The sequence below is a fragment of the Astyanax mexicanus genome, chromosome 13 (assembly GCF_023375975.1).
Source record: "Astyanax mexicanus isolate ESR-SI-001 chromosome 13, AstMex3_surface, whole genome shotgun sequence".
Lineage (NCBI taxonomy): Eukaryota > Metazoa > Chordata > Actinopteri > Characiformes > Acestrorhamphidae > Astyanax > Astyanax mexicanus.
In genome coordinates, this window is record NC_064420.1 from 4,660,763 (window position 1) to 4,682,453 (window position 21,691).

General features: G+C 34.6%; 1 protein-coding gene across 2 annotated transcripts in view; it reads left to right on the plus strand.

Annotated features, from left to right (window-relative positions):
- Positions 1-274: 274 nt before the first annotated feature.
- The window catches only part of camk1gb (calcium/calmodulin-dependent protein kinase IGb), a 59,144-nt gene continuing 37,727 nt past the window's right edge, over positions 275-21,691 (plus strand). Inside the window, exons 1-5 of one of the 2 annotated variants that reach the window (XM_049462713.1) lie at positions 275-392; positions 534-645; positions 7,573-7,695; positions 7,788-7,862; positions 7,974-8,112. In XM_049462713.1, the coding sequence (XP_049318670.1) occupies positions 365-392; positions 534-645; positions 7,573-7,695; positions 7,788-7,862; positions 7,974-8,112 (477 nt within the window). In that variant the 5' untranslated portion in view covers positions 275-364. The remainder of the gene's footprint in view (positions 393-533; positions 646-7,572; positions 7,696-7,787; positions 7,863-7,973; positions 8,113-21,691) is intronic. The other variant, XM_049462712.1, reaches the window with a different exon arrangement.

The window sequence follows — 21,691 nt, forward strand, 5'->3', positions numbered from 1 at the left end:
AAGTATAGAATTAGTATACCACTAATTCAGCACGAGTCAGTAGAAGGAGTATCAGGATTACTCTGATTGGCAGGGTAATGTAGGCTACTGTATAACGGGGACTGTATGTGAATGCTCACTGGTTGCTGCTGGCTGGACGTGGAATTAACACACATGTATAAAGACAGCTGTCAGTCACGCGCGTACAACTGCCCTACATGTGACAGACAGCTTCCTGCCGAGGAACAGTCTGACCTTTATCACCGGTTGTAAGCCTGCAGCATCCGGCGGCACGTGCACAGATTAATCCAGCAGAGACAACAGCACAGGTAACGGCACAGACTGCTCCACTGCTCCTGCTGCTCACCTGAGACAACACACAGCCATGGCTCCGGGAACCATCGGGAAAAAAGGTCCATCTCTTATTTTATGTTTTATATTTCTCTTTTATTTCTTAACTTATAATTCTTTGGATTATACTTTTTAGAAACAATAGTTGTTAATTAAATCATTTTAAACTGGAGTATTTTTTTTGTCTCTGTGGTGTGAAACAGAAGAACCTGTGGATCCCTGCAGTGAAATGGGTCTCAGACAGGCTGATTCTGATTGGAAGAAGACTGTTGAAAACATTCGGGAGATTTTTGACTTCATAGAGGTGCTGGGATCGTAAGTACTGATTTTTATATATATATATATAATTCTGTGTATTTTTCTGTTATTGTTAATATAAATTTTTGTAATTGTCACAGTGCAAGAACAGAACATTTCTGTGGACTGTTTAGGAAAATCTTGTATTTTACATAATAAGAATTACAAACATGTAAATTTGTCTAAGATACAGTAACTCTTATTTAATACTTAGGGATGCCCCAAAATGAGGTTTTACTAATTTTGCCACTAAACAGCCTAAATGTAATTTGTTTCGCACTGTGAAAAAGTTTCAATAACTATTTTAAGTTAAGGTTCGTTGGGGAAAAAAGCTTAAACAAAAGTTTGATCAACTTTTTATTTTTTTTATTTTATTGTTTTATTTTCACAAGACGCAAATACATAAAAAATATTTGGGGGGAAATGTGTTTTTGAGTTTTAATTTTGTTGCTTTTTACAATAAAGCTCACAAATAACAATACTTGTGACATTACTGGTTAAAAAAGAGGTAAGTCTTAACTAATTATGAATTGACACAAGTTAAAACATGTTTTAATTTAAATTAGCTTAAAAATGTTAAATATTAAATATGAATTAGTTGAGACATACTATGAGACATTGTTTAAAAACTTTTTTTATAATATATAACAATAATGTCTTAACTTAAATAGTGGCAGTTAATAATTAGCTGAGATATATTTTCTCGGTTTATCTGTATTTTCTACTGTTGTACTTAGTGTACTTAGTACTTAGTGGTTTCAGTGTTGCTTTTTTTTTTTTTTTTTTTTTTCAAAAAACAAAAACAATTACAAAACTGTACATTTCAAAGACATTTATTGAACACTGAACATTTTGCATTTAAATTGCTGGTTTAAATTAAAACAAAAAGTTCAGTCTTTGCCTTTTTTGCCACTTTTGGTGTAATCATTTTTTATTTGGCATCATAATTTCATATTCCGAAGAGTCCATACAAAATGGAGTTCATACCCAAAAGAGACTGCATTTTTACATGCTGTAATATGTGAATATTACAAAATAAATACACTTTTTAGACAATTACACATTTTAGACAGTATTAACAGACATAAAATATACATATAGAAAAAAAATACATTTAGGTAAAAATATAGGAACATAGGAAAAAGTCAAGAAAAATGCATTATATAGATTGTTGCGCAATTCTACCACCGCGTTCACAGTGGTAGAATTATTGAGAATAAGAACAATAGAAGAAGAACAATAGCTGCATTAATGAAGATTAGCATTCCAATAACCAGTAACTGCAATTAGAAATGAGTTGTATATTTTTGATGTCCGTATTATGAAGAAGAATGTATAAAACACAGTACATGGCATCCTCTAATGCATAGCATTAATAATAATCTATAATAACACAGACCCACAGAAAAAACTCCCCCCCCCCAAATCAGCTGTTTACATTACATCAGAATTAGCCTCTTATTCAGTGTCTATATTTAAATAGTGATAAATAGTAAACATCTGTGTATTTTTAGTGTATTTTTTTTTAAACTTGAATATTTAAAACAATAATGTGCTATATTGTTAATGTGTATATTTAAAGTTTTTCATTACATAAAGCTACCATTATGGAGAACTATATATATATATATAGTTCTCCATAATGGTAGCTTTATGTAAGTAAACTCATTTCTAATTGCAGTTACTGGTTATTGGAATGCTAATCTTCATTAATGCAGCTATTGTTCTTCCTGTTATAATTCTCAATAATTCTACCTTAAAAAAAAAAAAAATTATATATATATATATATATATATATATATATATATATATATATATATATATATATATATATATATATATATATATATATATATTTTTTTTTTTTTTTTTTTTTAAAGGCCATTCAATGTACATTCAGTTACTTACTGTTCATAATATTGTGAGCAAATGAGTTATAGTATATACACTTTTTAAAAAATTAGGTAACAAACACTATATATCTGTATATCTATATATCTGTACCATTCCTTTCCAGTTGTTGGTATTACGTTGCATTCCCTCCATTCACTCAGGCTTTACTGGTGGTAAATTTAATATTTCATATTTTTTAAAAAATTGATTATAAAATTGGACAAATACACAACTTTCTTTCCTTTTCTTGAAAAACATCAGGGTACACAATTGGGGATGCATTTTGATTGTATATAACTTATACATACTATACTGTCCTATACCTGTACCTTTAATACTATACTGTATCTATACTCTACATACTATGCTGCACTATATACTATACTGTCTTATACTTGTACCTTTTATACTATACTATACTGTACTATATAATACCCATAGCTTGTATAGCTTGTATACTGTGCTTTTGCATTTTCTACTATACTACACCTATACTCTATATCATATGCTGGCGTATACTTGTACTTTAATATACTGTAATGTACTATAACATACCATTTGCATACCTTGTATACTATACTATACTATACTCTACTATACTATACTAGTGTATGTGTATGTTATACTATACTATACCTATACATACAAACATATATACTATACTGCTCAATACTATACTGACTTGTACTTGTACAATTTTTCATACTATATATTATTACTATACTATATCATTTCTATACCTTTACTATACCTATACTCTCTCTCTCTCTCTCTCTCTCTCTCTCTCTCTCTCTCTCTCTCTCTCTCTCTCTCTCTCTCTCTCTCTCTCTCTATATATATATATATATATATATATATATATATATATATATATATATATATATATATATATATATGTACACTATACCTGTAGATTTATTTTTTATAATATACATATACTATGTTATACGTGTACAGTTTACACCATACTATACCATGCTGTACTATATCAATATCTGTACAATTACTATATCAATACTGTATATATGTATATATTCTATAGAGCGCTTTATTATGTAAGTATATTTGATACTACACTATACTATACTATACTATTCTATACTATACCTTTTATTATATGCTATACTCTAATATAGGATGCTATATCTGTGGTGTTGTGGTTGTGGGGACCTGTGTAGTAAGAATCTAATTGGCTTAAAGAAGGCATTCAATTCAGAGTAAATATTGAATGAAATAAAAGTAATAATGTGATTGATTAATTTATACATTAAGGGTATTGATTATTATAGAATATTGTCATATTATTGATATTTTAATATGATATTCTGTCTATTATTATATTTATTTAATGATAAAATGATGTAGAATAACAGCTTGGAACAGTCTTGGAATATCCCATCACTGACCCGAAAGACTGAGGAAGCTAAAATGAGACCGTGTAAATAAAATTAGCATTATATCGCTACATTAATGAATATGCCGATATTGCAAAGTGCTTTTACTAAAAGCATCCAGCAGATCGATGCTCTGGATTAGTTTGGATCTTCTCAGCAGTTATCGGTGCTATCAGTGGGTCAGTGTGACAGTATGGATCCAGACCGGGGATTAGCCTACTTTCCAGACGCAGCTCCGTAAACAGTTCCAACTTCAGCCAGTTTCCTTCACAGCTGATCTACACAGGTGACCTACATCCGTCCTCTAAAGTAGACAGGGATTGGATCATAACACACATGATGGGATTGGAGAAAGCAGTACTTTGGCTGGTGGAAAGCTCAGGTAGGCTAGGCTAGCTTCTTGTGTAGAAGCAATCAGGGTTAATGCAGTAATGCAGATTCTACTCAGCTGTGTGTGGAACAGTCTGGAGCATCGTGTGGAATTTGTGAATGCATATCGTCGCTGTCCAATGAAAAACACTTGATTTTTAGTTTACTACATAATTTGATCAAACCAACTGTCCCTTTACACTGTGCCAATTTTTTTTAATGAACGGACCAATAGGAACTCTGGAATAAACCCTTTTTTCCATTGGCTTCCAATGTAAAAAAAAAAAAAAAGTTTACAGGGTTTTTTCTCTCTCCTGTAAAGTTGCTGTTTTGGAGATTTTCATTGGACAGCGACGATATATATTTAGGTATTTATGGCATTTTTGTGCTTTTTTTTTTATTGAAACTCACCATCAGTGTGTAGTGATTTCCCCCCAGGCTACGTTAGAAAAAAGATGAAGTAGCTCACTGGCTACCCATGGAAAAAATATTTTTTTTTATCATGTTTAAACATATGGATATTTTATCTTAATTTTAACAGTATTAATGGTGGAATCCAGGGAGTCTCTCCTCGCTGAAAGACAGACAGAGCCTTAGGGTGAGACAGGGTTCAGACTCACGTGGTGACGCACAGTTGGGCAGCCGGTCTGAGAGTAGCTAATCAGTCTGGCAGACAGGAATATGTATCACCTCCCTGTGAGCAGCTCACGTGGTGGAGGAAGCTTCAGGGGTTTATCCAGGGATTCCTTCTGAATGGAATTAGGAGAGCCCTCCAAAAGACTCCACTGAATCAGGGGGGTCCAGTCAAAATTGAATTAAAATTAAATTTTTGCACAATATAAAAAAATAATATATAAAGCCTCGACCTTTATAATATTAAACATTCTTGATATTATAACAAACATACTTAACAAACAAATTAGAATATTACATTTCATTAATACAACAAAATCACAAACCAGTGAATATGTATTAAAGCTTATATTGGGACCAAAAAATCCAGCTAGACTCGGCCCAAGCCTGTGCACATTCTGCCCGAGCCCAACCCGCCCCATTACCTGTTATCACGAGCCCAAGCCTGATTTAAACCCCACATATGAGCTGTCTGAAAGAGTGAAATCTGTATAGAATGATGTTAATTAACAACATTGCAACACTAAAGAAGCATAGATTACCTATTATTTAAGAAAAATGACAATGAGGAAAAGCTACACACAGCACCGCAAGTCAAGTGCGTAACGCGGAAGAGTGGAGGAGCTCACGTGTGCCCCCCCAAAGCTGTGTGATTATAACATTTTAATTTATGTAACTTTTCTTCAAAATACAGTTTGATTGGTTAGATTGCTATATTGTGATTATCACACTTTAGCTTTATATAACATAAAAATATTAAATATTAAAATCATTTCACAATTCTGCCCTAAATCTTTTTGAAAATTGACCCCTAAAAGAGAGACAATTTGGTAAATAAAAAAAATATAAAAAGACTGACGTGTCAAATATGGATGGATCTCTGAATTAATTGTAATTAATTAAATACACTGGGATACAGTATTTTCTTCATTATATACCTTTTATAACTATGCAAAAATAATTATTCTATGGCTTCTTTATGTTTATGATTGGTAATTGTTTTTTTTTTTACATATAATAATAGCTTGGATATATTTTTTGTGTCTGAAAAACTGAGGAATTATTTTAGAGTTCTTCAGTATTAACAAACATAGAGCCATTTAAATTCTTAAGTAATATGTTATTAGCTTGATTAACGATGATGGAATACATTGTCAAAAAATGTTTAGAGGCAAATTACTCTTTTACAGTATAGTATACACTGAATGTGTGTGTGTCATGGTCATTACGACCCATTGCAGTTGCTGTCTACTGTGGGTGGTAATGCTTTTTGTGATGTATCCACAAAATTCTAATGGCCTTGCCATGAGCATGCTGGCCAGTGCCAACCTCACTCACAAGATAACACCTTACAACATGTACCGGTGTGTATACGTTGCCAAGTAGCCTCCTGCAAGCTTTTGTTTTTGTTATTGCCTGCTACTAGAGTCTGTTATTTTTTTTTTTTTTTTACCATTTTTTTTATAATACAAGCAGGGCATTTCAAGGCATTGCTGAATTTTCATATTTTGCCGGCTGCAAAAATGATGACCCAGGCTGGTTGGCTGCTGTCAGCAACTAATGGGAGGAGTTCCCTGGAGAGGGATTCTGATAAAAGTGTTGTTGAATTGATTGGTTTGCTTGCCCTGTTGCAACGGGCCTGATTACAAGTGCTGGAAATTTCAGTGCCCAGAAAATCACAAATTTTAATTTCCTTTTTTCATGTTCAGGAACTTGTACAAAATGATCAAATTTTAGGTTTTATAACGCATGTATCAGTTTTGTTCACATTCATGCTGCGTCTCTTCTCTCTGAATGGCAGGAGCCGTGGGGTTAGACAGGGTTTAGACTATGACACATACAGCAGCCAGTCAGAGGGCGTTAATCAGTCTGTCTCACCAGCTGAAGAGCACTGTGTCATAAGCTACTGAATCTGAATCTATTAACCTCCTTGAATGTCCTGCCCTGTGATTTCTAGTAGAGCTAGGTGATATGGCCTAAACATTTTTTTTATCAATATTTAGTGGAATATTTCTGGTTTTTAGTCCGTTTTCATGCATCTTGCCATGTTCTCCTCCACCAGTCTTACACACTGCTTTTGGATAACTTTGTGCCTTTACTGCTGGTGCTAAACTTCAAGCAGTTCAGTTTGGTTTGATGGCTTGTGATCATCCATCTTCCTCTTGGATTTAAATTTGGTAAAATCAAAGAAACTCATCATTTTTAAGTGGTCTCTTATCTTTTTTCCACAGCTGTGTATATATATATATATATACAGTCAGAAAATAAGGCATTTAAAAACAGGGGCCCAATGGTAGCATAGGTTGTGGTAGTCAAAACTAAAAAAAATCGCAATGAATTTGAAAAATTAGAAAAATAAAATTAAAATTAAATAAATAAATAAAAAACACATCAGAGATCCAGATCACTCATTTATCAACATTTTAACATTACTTTGTCAGTCCATGAGTTCGCTATATACTCTTAATATATAATATATATAATCATTATGCAGCAACAAGGATATATTAATGTTTTAATCCACCAAAACTATTGTTTTCAAACTCTTAATTTGTTTTTTTTTTCCCAGTCCTTTCTGTAATTCGCACCCTGGTCTCATCCATAAATCTCTCCCTCTCTCTCTCCCTCTCTCTTTCTCTCTCTTTTTTTTTTCTAGTGGAGCATCTTCTGAGGTCTTCAAGGTGAAGGAGAAAAGCACAGGGAAGTTCTTTGCTATGAAGTGTGTAATAAAGAAAAACAGAAACACCACTCTGGAGAATGAGATAGCTGTGCTGAAGAGGTAAAAAATCTGTCATATTCTTATTTATTATCTTAAAAATATCAATTTTCAGTTTAACTGAATAAAACATCATCAACACTTTGTCTTTTTAGGATCAAACACAACAATATTGTGGCTCTGGAGGATTTCTATGAAACTCAGTCCCATTACTACCTGGTCATGCAGCTGTAGGTATTCTGTACTGTACTGATATTATGAATATAATGGAACAAAATAGAATAATTTAAAGTTCTTAATATGATTATTATATGTTTTTTCCTATGTTTTTTCCCATGTAGAGTGTCCGGTGGTGAGCTGTTCGACCGGCTCCTGGACCGAGGCATGTTCTCTGAGAAGGATGCCAGTATGGTGATCAGACAAGTGCTGGAGGGAGTCCATTATCTGCACCAGAACAACATTGTACACCGTGATCTCAAGGTATGGACAGACTAACTTCAATGCGTCTGTAATGACTATTTCACTGCCAAGATAGCAATTAACGCCTGACTGTTCTCTGTCTAGGTTCTGTCTAGGTTGAATTCAGTCAGTTGTGCACCTGTGTTTTACATTGGCAAGATAGCAATATGCCACAAATTTACTAAACATAAAGTAGGGGGTGGTGGTGGTGTGGAAAACACAATATTTTTTTAACAAAATATTTGGTAGATGGGCTTGAAAGTATGTAAATCTAGGGACAAAAATGCTAAGTAGGCGCCACTGGCTTTCTTTAAGGTTTTTTAAAATTTTGTTTAATGGAATCAGACATAGGCATTTATGGATACAAAACATATAATTGATTAAATAAAGGATTATTAGGCTTATAAGAGGGATAGGCATTATTAGGCTTATAGTCAGGGACAGGCAGGGTCAAAAACAATATAGCAGCATAAACAAACAACATACGTGAGCAGGCAATGAGTTCATACACAGGATATCCACAACAAAATAAAAAGGGCAAGGCAAAGAGATAGTCAAAAATAAAAAAAAATAGTTTGAGGGCTAGGCAAAAGAGTAGTTGATAAAAGCAACAAAAGAAACGCGAGATGGAAGAGCTATAAAATAGATTCAATGCCGAGTGATAAGTGTGTAAAAACAGGGGCTATTTATACTAATGAGTCCAGGTGTGAGCAATCACAATAGCACGGTGAGCAGGAATAAGGATGCATCACTTGATCCGGCATGTCTGGAGGGTTGAGCACAGGTGCATCTTGGGAAAAGGAGTCTTTTTTCGAGAGAACTAGAGTCAGACAGTGACAGGACTGACAACTGGAATGGACAAATGAGACCAAATAGAACATGTAGCCTAAATGAAAAGCAAAGATAAACTGTGAAACACAGTGGAGTTAGGATCATTGTTTGGACCATTGTCTTACTACATCATATTGATTTTTAAGCTGCACATTAAAATAATATATCTTTTTTCCTCCCACAGCCAGAGAATTTACTGTATTACAGCCAAGACGACAACTCCAAGATAATGATCAGTGACTTTGGCCTTTCCAAGATAGAGGACAACGGCATCATGTCCACAACCTGTGGGACTCCAGGCTACGTAGGTAAGGAGGTCTAAGAGGGATGTGGGCTTATGTCTTCAGATTACTTTTAAGTAGTCTTTAGCTGACTCTCACTCTTTAGCTCTCACTGATCAGCCACAGCATTAAAACCACATGTAAAATCATCTTGTTGACAGTTAACAGTGTCCTACCAATACTTCCAAAGCAAAATACAGCGGTTATTAAAATAACATGGCTAAATTTCATGGCTAAATTGGAGCAGCCTGGTGGCCAATCTTCATTAATTGCACATTATTGCACCAGTAGGAGCAGTAACAGTGTGAAGGCTCAATTAGCAGGGTAAGAGCACAGTTTTACTGCTCAAAATATTGCAATGCACACTATAACATTATGGGTGACATACCAGAGTTCAAAAGAGGGCAAATTGTAGGTGCACGTCTTGCTGGCGCATCTGTGACCAAGACAGCAAGCCTTTGTGATGCATCAAGAGCCACGGTATCCAAGAAGGACCAACCACATCCAACAGGATTAACTGTGGATGCTGTAAGAGGAAGCTGTCTGAAAGGGATGTTCGGGTGCTAACCCGGATTGTATCCAAAAAACATAAAACCACGGCTGATCAAATCACGGCAGAATTCAACGTGCACCTCAACTCTCCTGTTTCCACCAGAACTGTCCATCACAGTAAATAGTAAAAAAAAAAAAATAATAGAGAGATAATACCGCTTTACCACTAAAAGAATATCGTTATTATCATATGGATTTTTTTTTATTTAATTAAATAAATTATGATATTTTCTGAACTATACAATATGACACATTACTACTACTCACACAGCATTATGTGCTACCATAGCTCTTCTATGGATTTGAACCAGACTGTATCGTGCCGAGTGCAATGTTTGGTTGAGGGGGGATTATGATTATGGTGTGGGGTTCATTTTTAGGAGTTGAGCTCGGCCTCTTAGTTCCAGTGAAAGGAGATTTTGGACAATTTTATGCTCCTTTGGGATTGGAGTTTGGTGTGGAAGAACTTGACTGGCCTGCACAGAGTCCTGACCTCTGGAATAATGGACAAAAATATCAATAAACACACTCCTAACAAACTGTTAAAGCAGGGAGTCCTCTAAAACATGTTCTGGGCAGGAGGGCGGGCACCAGGACCAGGATGGAAGAACACTGATCTACAGCAAACCAGACCTGTCTGATGTTCTGAAGACCCATCCCAGTTTGGACCATGTCAGAGTCGATTAAAATCTTCTGCTCATAAAGAACTAAATAAAATATCATATCGTATGTCCTAGCTTGGGTCAGGTTCCACCATGCCCAGATAAACAATAATATAACAGTATAATATAAAATATATAATATATATCTTATATTCAACTTATATAATATATAACTTATTTCACATCAGTCTGATTGGTCCATAGCCAGAGGGGGTTATTTAATTAAGGTGTAAATTATGTGACTATTTTCTTTTTAATTAAAAAAAGGAAGCTTTAGGGTAAATCTGGAAAACATCTGCGTAATAGCTGTTAAAATATATGATGTTATATATTGATTTTATAGTTTTAAAAAAACAGCACTGCAGTTTTCATTTCCTACAGCTTTTAAAAAAATTCTGAAACCATTTCAGTTCCTAAAGTGAATCTATTCTAGAGCTCTATATATATCTCATATATTGCATTTCTATGTTAAATCCACATTGTTATCAGTGAAATAACTTGATTTAACTGCAGCAATATGTTGTCTTTCTGCAATATACTGAATTTGACTTGAAATAACGTTGTTTCTCTGCCTGCAGCTCCAGAGGTGTTGGCCCGGAAGCCCTACAGTAAAGCGGTGGATTGCTGGTCTATTGGAGTCATCACTTACATTCTGTGAGAACGGCTGACTTGTGCGACCCACTATACCCACTATACCCATTATACTCACTATAATCACTATACCTACTATACCCACTATACCCAGTATACTCACTATACCCACTGTACCCACTATACCCACTATACCCATTATACTCACTATAATCACTATACTTACTATACCTACTATACTCACTATTCCCACTATACTCACTATACCCACTGTACCCACTGTACCCACTGTACCCACTATACCTACTATACCCACTATACTCACTATACCCACTATACCCAGTATACCCACTATACCCACTAAAACTAACTATACTCACTATACCCACTATACTCACTATACCTACTGTAACCACTTTACCCACTGTACCCACTATACTCACTATACCCACTATACCCATTATACTCACTATACCCACTATAATCACTATACTCACTATACTCACTATACCTACTATACTCACTATTCCCACTATACCCACTAAAACTAACTATACTCACTATACCCACTGTAACCACTGTACCCACTATACTCACTATACTCACTATACCCACTATACCCACTGTAACGACTATACCCACTATACTCACTATACCCACTATACTCACTATACCCACTATACCCACTATACCCACTATACCCATTATACCCACTATACCCATTATACTCACTATACCCACTGTAACGACTATACCCACTATACCCACTATACTCACTATACCATGCTCCCCTGCACCACCGCCACCACACATCACACCCACTACAGGAAACACCAGCTGCCATCTGAGAGCCATACATCAAAACAAACACCTCTAATAGGATTTAGAATACACTACCAAACATGACTCACTTTAATCACCCAACAACCAGCTTTATCCAACCGGCTGCCCCTGTAGTTAATCAACAGGCTCCCCCTAGTGACTAAATACACACATACATGTACTAATGTGAACACACATATCCACACATTAATGTGATTTCATGTTTAGGACAGTTTTTTTTCACTGAAGTACTACTCTTGATACATCTATCTATAATTAATTAGTTGATAAATTAGTCAAAAATAGTAGCTGGGACACACCTTCAATTCATTTTTTTAAATTTTATTTTATTTAAATGTTCTGCATTGTAGATTAATACTAAAAAAGTCCAAACTATGAAAAAAATAATAATAATATAGGAAAAAAAAAAAAAAAAAAAAAAATATATATATATATATATATATATATATATATATATATATTGCTAATTATTAAGTAAACAAAAAAGTGTTAAACAAACCAGAATATGTTTTATATTTTACATTCTTCAAGGTAGCACCTCTAGCTTAGATTAGACAGTTTGCTATTGTATTATAAACATAAAAGTCCCTCAGCAGTGCTTTTCTAATCATAAATGCACCTTACCTTTGCTATCTAAACATAAATAGTATTTAACAGTGCTATTCTAATCATAAATGTATATCAGCAGTGCTATCTAAACATAAATAACATAAATGTTTCTCAGCAGTGCTATTCTAATGTACATTTTCCTCAACAGTGCTATTCTAATAGTAAATGTAACTCAGCATTGTTATAATAATCGTAAATGTACCTCAGCAATGCTATTCTAATCATAAATGTACCTCAGCAGTGTTATACTAATCGTAAATGTACCCCAGCAGTACCTTTCTAATTATAAATGTACCTTACCTTTGCTATCTAAACATAAATATTCCTTAGCAGTGCTATTCTAATCAATAAATGTACATGAGCAGTGCTGTCTAAAAATAAATGTTTCTCAGCAGCGCTATTCTAATCATATATGTACATCAGCAGTGCTTTTCTAATCATAGATGTACATCAGCAGGGCTATCAGAAGTGCTAATCTAACATAAAATGTACCTCAGTAGTGCTACTCTCATCATAATTGTCCTCTATTCCTCCATTAGAGGAAAAAAATAGTCCAAAACTGAAAGCGCTTTTTTGCCATTTTTGGACAAATGTGTTCGGTTGCCAAATATTCAGTGCATCCTTAGTTTTTAAGAATGTGTGTGAAGTGTGCGGGATAATAAATCTGATTGTGTGATTTGTCGCTGCAGTCTCTGTGGATATCCTCCTTTCTATGAAGAGAATGAGACTCGTCTGTTCTCTAAGATCATGAAAGCACAGTATGAGTTTGACTCTCCCTTCTGGGATGACATCTCAGATTCTGGTAAGAGTCTCCTGCCTTTGCTTAATCATGTGTACAGACTCAGCGAATTTGCATATAACCCTTCAGTGTGTGATGTGACGTGTCAACTGTTCCGGGTGGTCCAGCGGACTGAGGCGCTGCCACTATGATCCTAGAGAATCGCTGGTTTGAGTCCCGGATCATGCTGCTTCGCCATCAGCAGCCGGAGTCCGAGAGAGCACAGTTAACCGTGCTCTCTCTGGGTGGGTAGATGGCGCTCTCTCTCTCTCCCCTCATCACTCCTAGGGTAATGTCTGTTAGCTGATGTATCAGAGCATTAGGTTGCATTAGTGGCATCCGGTATCTTCATTCTTCTAGTGTTGTGAGCATTACTAGTGATAGGGGAGGTCGAATGAGTGGGTGGGGTAATTGGCTTTCCAAATTGGGGATGGAATAAAAAATGGATAAATTGTGCAATTTTAAATCGCCATCTCTTTAAAAAATGATGTTTTCTCGCATTTGTAGCGAAAGACTTTGTTCAGAACATGATGCAGAAGGACCCTGAGCTGCGCTACACAACAGAGCAAGCTCTAAGACATCCTTGGTAAGAAAACTTCCTTGTGTTCATATTATGTTCACTAAGTCACTTGTGTGCTCTCCTTGACATTTTTCATCCGGTTGCTCTCAAATACTGTATACATTTCGTCACGAGAACATGTGAGGACTAAGCGCACGTGAGAACTAGTTTCGCCATGCAGAAGATACTTTGGTTGAACACATGGTTTTTTCTGTGGGTGCAAAAAATACGCCTTGCGTGGCTCGAAACGTGCAAAGGCATTTACTAATTCTGTCTAATAATTATGGGTGTGTTTTGTGTGTAACGTGAAATAAACCAATCAATTAATCTAATTGCAATTGTCTTTCAGCAGTGATATACTAATCATAATGTACCTCAGCAGTGCTATTCTAAACATAAATGTACATCAACAATGCTATTCTAATCATAAATGTAACCCTGCACTGCTATTCTAATCAAAAAATGTCCCTCAGCAGTGCAATTCTAATCATAAATTTCCCTCAGCAGTACTATTCTAAGAGTAAATCTACCTCAGCAGTGCTATTCTAATCATAACGAACATCAGCAGTGTTATACTAATCATAAATATACCTAAGCAGTGCTTTTCTAATCGTAAATGTCCCTCAGCAGTGCTATTCTAATAATAAATGTATATCAGCAAATGGATATTGACAAGTATCACAATATGTAGATCAGTAGATATGTAGATCAGTCAATCAATAATACCGCCCCCTGCTGACATCCAACCATCTGCATCTCACCGCTATCAGAGGCACACTGCTGCTGCTGCAGTTCAGCCAATCATCTCTCTCTTCTGCCCTGCTTCTAAACCTATACATCACCCAGTGCCCCTCCCAAACTACTCCTCCTATTTTTTAGCCTTTTTCAAATTTGAGCTAAGGGCCAATGACCTGTTGTTTGCCAAATAGTAAACCCACAGCCATCTATATTGTTGCCCTTTCTATGTATGTGTTATAACTGATTATTAATGATTTGGAATTCATTGTAAGCCATTTATAAACCCTTTATAAAGGTAGTCTTATTTAAAGCGGTACTGAATTATCTTATAGTAAAGCATGTTTGTTTAGCATTGTTTTCTGTTGTGTCTGACTGTATCTTTTATATTTTTTCTCCAGGATTTTAGGGAAGAATGTGCGGAACATGAACCTCATCCGCTCCATCAGCGTACACATCCAGAAGAAAACTCAAACTAACTCTCTGGCACGAACCATGCATTCAGGCTTCTGGAGGGACACCCTGTTCTCGATAAGTCACAGAAAGATCACCGTGGAGTAGAACAGCGCTGAATCAGAGCGATCAGAGCATCGCCAGTTCTGGAAGGCTTGTGCATTATCACTAATATCATCACAGCTGTACTGATGGAGTGAAGATAAGCCAAAGACCTTGCCTATATTGTGTTTTATATTAAGTTAATAAATAAATAAAGTTACAGTTATATCGCAGCTTTCTAGAACCAAAGATGCTTTAAAATCAGCAGTCTGAACAATCTGCCAATCACACACTGCGTACTCTCAACCGGAAACAATCGTCCACTTGGAGGATTGTGTGAGGACAGATAGGGACTTGAACCCAAGACCCCAGGGCTGGGAGGTGAACATGCTAACCACCAAAGCCACCATACTGGTAGAAAAAAAGAAAAGCAGTCATTGTTGCCTCATTAGAACTGTACAAACTGTTGACAAGATTCTCAGATAATGTGGTAATTTGATATAATAAATAATAATAAAAAATAATAAAACATCAGTCACCAGCCCAGTGTTACATCCACTTATATAAGGCCATAGTTTAAATCACTGATAAAATCTAACAAAGCCTTTAAACATGTTTTTTTTTTCGGCTTATTCTGGCTACTGCACTTGCGCAGATCTCCTTATCAAGGGGGTCTTCCCCACTAGCACACTGACACTCCTCCCCTCGCACTGTAAGCAACAAGCTGATTGGCTCTTTTTGTTGGTGGGTGGGACTTGAATCCTTGATCGGATTACAGTTATAATTCATCCAGTGGTTGGCCTTTTCATTAATAAAGTTTTTGATATATATATATATATATATATCAGTACAGCTCTGGATAATATAAAAGACCACTTAAAAATGATGAGTTTCTTTAATTTTATCAAATTGAAAACCTCTGGAATATAATCAAGAAGAAGATGGATGATCACAAGCCATCAAACCACCAAACTGAACTGCTTGAATTTTTGCACCAGGAGTACAGCAGCATAAAGTTATCCAAAAGCAGTGTGTAAGACTGGTGGAGAGAAACTGATTCAGAAACTGAAGTTGTCTCTTAATTTTTTTCCAGAGCTGTATATATATCACTATATCATTAAATGGCTTTGTCACATATTCAGGGATGTCTGTACAGGAAAGTAGCATTTCTGTTTACATATCGTTATTATGTATTACTATTACATTCTGCAGTACTGTGTATAACATGTATTATAGTCATGCAAGTTTTGTATGTTGCATTTGATGTCATACTATGTACACACAGTGTTTATTTTTTTATTTGATTTTTTTGAGAATTATAAAGGACACTATTTTCACTCTTGACTTACAAATCAAATATTCAGTTCAGTGACTTTTAGTAGCTTTTTACACAGCAGACTCTAGGATTAAAGAGCTACTAAACCCTAAACCATATTTTTTCCATTAATAGCTGAAATGTGATCCTTTTATATAATAAAACATACCAGTCCTGCTTAAAATGTTATAAACAGCTTAAAAACAGACTGTTTGCGGGGTGTAAAATAGGATTTGATAACTCTTTTGAACTTATGTTCGGGATGGCATTTATTTAGGTAGAAAAATCGATATTTTTAGACATTTAATGATTTATTAATTCACTTTTAGTTAGACCTAAAGTAGAGCTAATAATTTGCGCTTACCTCTCCTTTAATGTCCATTTTAAATCTGTACAGTTACACAACACCACTGGGGGGCGCACCATGCCAATGTTACAGAGAGTATTGGGTATAATGGAGCATGCGCAGTAGGTAATGTTCAAACCTTTAAATGAGCAGCAAAAATACTGTGCACTACGGCACCCAGTATTACATTATAACTTAGTGTATATATACTTTATACATAAAGTATACCTATATTATTATTACATTTCTAGAATGACATTTTCAAAATATGTACATACATGAGATTATATACAAAATACAAAAAAAAACATATATAGTTAAAACATAGTATGCAAATAGGAAACCTACTCAAAATAGGGACAATTGCATATATATAACATGCAATGTACAGTTATATACGTGAAATCCATATGCTACATGAATGATTATTTGTTGATCAAGTACATACATAATGCATTCCCACTCTTAAAATAAAAAAAATATATAATTCTATGCATGCCATGAACATATATGATGTCAATCAAAAGTTTGGAGACACCTTCTCATTCAATGTTTTTGTTTATTTGTTTATTTAATTTATTGGTAACACTTTTTTTTTATGAATGTCATCTCTATTAGACTCTATAACCACATTCATAACATATAATAATGCATTCATAAGGCATTATAAACATGGTTATAAATATTTATAAAAATGCATAACCCACTATAGCCATGTTTATTAAGCATTATGACTCGTGATCATAATACATTATAAGCTGTGCTTATAATATGTATGTTAAAATAGTATATATCTATCGTTATTAATCTAGTCCCACAATAAAAGTCTGGCACTTTACTTAGAGCGCACAAAGACCTGTTATAATACATTATAATTGACTATAACTAGTATTATATCCAATACTAGATACTAGACTAGACAATATAAGATTCTTGGTATTGACGTATAACATGTTATAAACACAGCTATTAATGATTTATAATCATAGTTCATGATGCATAATAAACATGGCTATGATGAATTATACATTTTTATAAATATGTATAGCCATGTTTATAATGCCTTATGAATGCATTATAATGTGTTATGAGTATGTTTATAGAGTCTTATAGAGATGACATTCATAGAAAGTGTTACCAATTTATTTTCTACATTGTTAGATTAATATTAATATTTATTGAAAACAATAAATGGGGCACATATGGAATTACTGTATGTAGTAAACAATAAAAAATATATATATTTTTTCTGCACATTAATCCCCTGATCTAAACCTGATGAACTGAGATGGTGATTTGAGGCGATTTAATTGGGATGAGCCGGAGCTTCACAGCATTAAGGAAAAGCAGCAACTATATATTGTTCAGCACCTCCAGGAACTCCTTCCTTCAAGACGCTGAGAAAACTATTCCAGGTGAAATCTTACAGCACTTCATGCTTCCCTCTGCTGATAACAACTTTTATAGAGATGCGGATTTCATTTTCCAGCAGGATTTGGCACACTGCCCACACTGCCAAAAGTACCAAAATACTAATTTTCTGAGACACTGATTGTTGGGTTTTCATTGGCTGTAAGCCAAAATCATCAACAATAAAAAAAATAAACACTTAAAATCTATATCAGGGGTGTCCAAACTACGGCCCGCGGGCCATTTGCGGCCCGTTTCCTTTTTTTGGAGCGGCCCGCGATGTATTTTAGAAATAGAATGAAAGTTGGCCCGCTGTTAAGCAGGTTTTTATAATGTGAGATTCAAAGTTTGAACGCTAGGTGTCAGAAACGGGCCAAAGAGTCTAAAAGCGGAGAGATTGCGCATTTCTAGTGCAGAAAAACGGGGCCAAAGAGTCTAAAAGTGGAGAGAGTGCACATTTCTAGCGCAGAAAAACGGGCCAAAGAGTCTAAAAGCGGAGAGAGTGTGCATTTCTAGCACAGAAAAACGGGCCAAAGAGTCTAAAAGCGGAGAGAGAGCGCATTTCTAGCGTAGAAAAACGGGCCAAAGAGTCTAAAAGTTGCCGTAATTAAGGAGTTTAATATTAAGAGACATCATGAAATGAAACATCAATTTGAAAAATCTTAGTTTACACAACACTGTCAAAGAATAAGATAGTTAGTCAAGTAAAATGGTGTTTAAATGAAATAATCAGGAAAAATGTATTATTTAAAGTGGTATATTTCATTATTTGTTTTATTACAGAGTCTGTGGCCCTTGACTTTAAATATATTTCTCCTTCTGGCCCCCAACAAAAAAAGTTTGGACACCCCTGATCTATATAATATATGAGTTTCACATTTTTTTAACTGAATTACTAAAAAATAAAGTAACTTTTCAATGGTTTAAGGATACAGGATGGTACCCAGGCCCTTATGTTAACGTACCCCAGCAGGTGTGTTCAGTCCTGAGGGAGAGGCCGCAGGACTGCAGTGCTGGTTATGTAAAGGCTTAGCTAACTGAATCACCTCCTCACCACATGCCATTAGTGTTAGTGAATCTAGCAGTGTTTATATAAGTCAAATGAGCCACACTTGTGCTGATTACTGAACGGGATGAGAGCTGATTAATCTGAATTAATTCACCTGAGGACCAAAAGTGAAGCTTTTTAATTTTTTAAAACGTCAATCTAGGTTCGTGTGACATAACGCTGCTGCCTGTGGTGTGCTGCTGGATTTGAGTCATCTCTGGAGCACAGGCACAGAGTTAATGTGTTCCTTAACCCTTGTGTGGTGTGGTGTTTTTTCATTTTTCATCAAATGATACAAAAAAATATTTTTTCTAACTCAAACTCATTGGCATTGGCTCATTTTGTGTGAAAAACATATTTCAATAAACACACACTGTACACCCTCCACCCCCCCCCCCCCCCCCCCCCCCCCCCTACACATTTATATTACATACAGTATGTTTGGCCAAGGGCTAATAAACATTGCTTCATTTGTAAATTTTAAACTAAACTAATTTTCTACTCATATCTTGAGTTTAATTCATTTTCTTTTACATTTTATTAAAAAACAAATAAAAAAAGAGTAGCACTTATTGAAAGAAATGTAACATAAGAAAGGTAAAGGGCAAATATTAACCATGTAAGCTGTTTATATTGCTTGCAGTTTAGATGAAGCAAGCATGTGTAAAGCATTTTAATGTAAAATTGCTTCATTTTGCTGAATTAAATACAAGTAACAAAGTAAACGAGTAACAAAAATATGAACACCACACAAGGGTTAATTAAACTGTGAATTAATGTGGTTTTTTGCAGTGCAAAACTTGAAATCGTATCAAAAAATTAAATCTAGTTTAGATATGCTTTCAGGATTTCTATAAAAAATGTTTTTAACTTATTTCTAACGTATTGTTTTTTTTTTTAAAGAGCCACTAAAATCTAAACCATATTTTCTTCCATTAATAGCTGAAATGTGTTTCTTTGAAGTGATAAAACATACCAGTCCTGCTTAATTTTTTTTTATAAACATTTCCTAATCTTAAAAAAACTAAAAAAAATCATGGCTTTAGTGCCCCTTTAAGATAATCTAAGTGTTTAGATTTTTTTTTTTCTTCTAAAAGTGTCTTATTTGGTTGCCAGGTATTTTTATTATTCTTGACAACAACATTACCTGATTTTTCTGAATGAAGTAAAATGGTCTGTCAATACTTTAAAACACTTTTAATACACCAAAAAAACCTTTAAAAAAAAATCAAAATTAAACAGTTGAGAGTTCATTTTTTTCACTCTCAAAGTGTATTTTTTTATTTAATTTAAATTGTGTTATTTATATTCAGTGTGTAGGTTATTTGACATTTAACAGTTTAATATTTCAGCGTTAACCCAAATAAACAAATTACCTACCTTCCCTTGAGTAGTTCATTCTTTTAATTATTTCATATAATGGTCGTTTGCATGGCTACAGTGTTGTAGGTCATAAGAACAAGTTACCAGTATGTTGTCTCAGGAAGTTGCTTAGGTGCGAATGTTGTGGAAACAAGTTTACAAATGTTTTTGGATCATTTTTGATGGATGTTAACCCTTGTGTGGTGTTCATATTTTTGTTACTCGTTTACTTTGTTACTTGTATTTAATTCAGCAAAATTAAGCAATTCTACATTAAAATGCTTTACACATGCTTGCTTCACCTAAACTGCAAGCAATATAAAAAACAGCTTACATGGTTAATATTCGCCCTTTACCTTTCTTATGTTACATTTCTTTCAAAAAGTGCTACTCTTTTTTTTATTAGTTTTTTTAATAAAATGTAAAAGAAAATGAATTAAACTCAAGATATGAGTAGAAAATTTGTTTAGTTTCAAATTTACAAATGAAGCAATGTTTATTAGCCCTTGGCCGAACATACTGCATGTAATATAAATGTGTGTGTGTGGGGGGGGGGGAGGGGGGGGGGGGGGGTGTACAGTGTGTGTTTATCAAAAATGTGTTTTGATATATGTTTTTCACCAGAAAATGAGCCAATGCCAATGAGTTTGAGTTAGAAAAAATATTTTTTTAGTATCATTTGATGAAAAATGAAAACGGGTCCCACAGACCCGAACACCACACAAGGGTTAAAGCAATCTTGAGTTGGAATGACATGGATTTCTCAAAAAAAAAAAAAAAAACTACAAAACAAATATAGAAGAATATGATAATAATTATTATTAAATAAAACATTTTTGTTCTTTTCTCTTCCTTTAATTCTTTAATTGTTGTAGGACTTATACTTATAAAGGCCCTCCAGCTCTAAGCAGAAACACCTTAATTAGCCCAGAGTCCCCTCACACTATTAAAGTCTACCATGCTGTGTGTGTGTGTGTGTGTGTGTGTGTGTGTATAATTACATGCTGTAATAGAGGCTGAACAAAACAAAGCAGCACCATCTGGGAGCAGCGTAAAAGGGAACAGTGAAAGAGCACAGTGAATGCTGGGGATTATTAACCCATCAGTAATGTGCCTTTCTTTAATTACTTTAATTACCAATGTAATCTGTGTCCTGTTATAACTGCTGTTCTTCACCAGACCT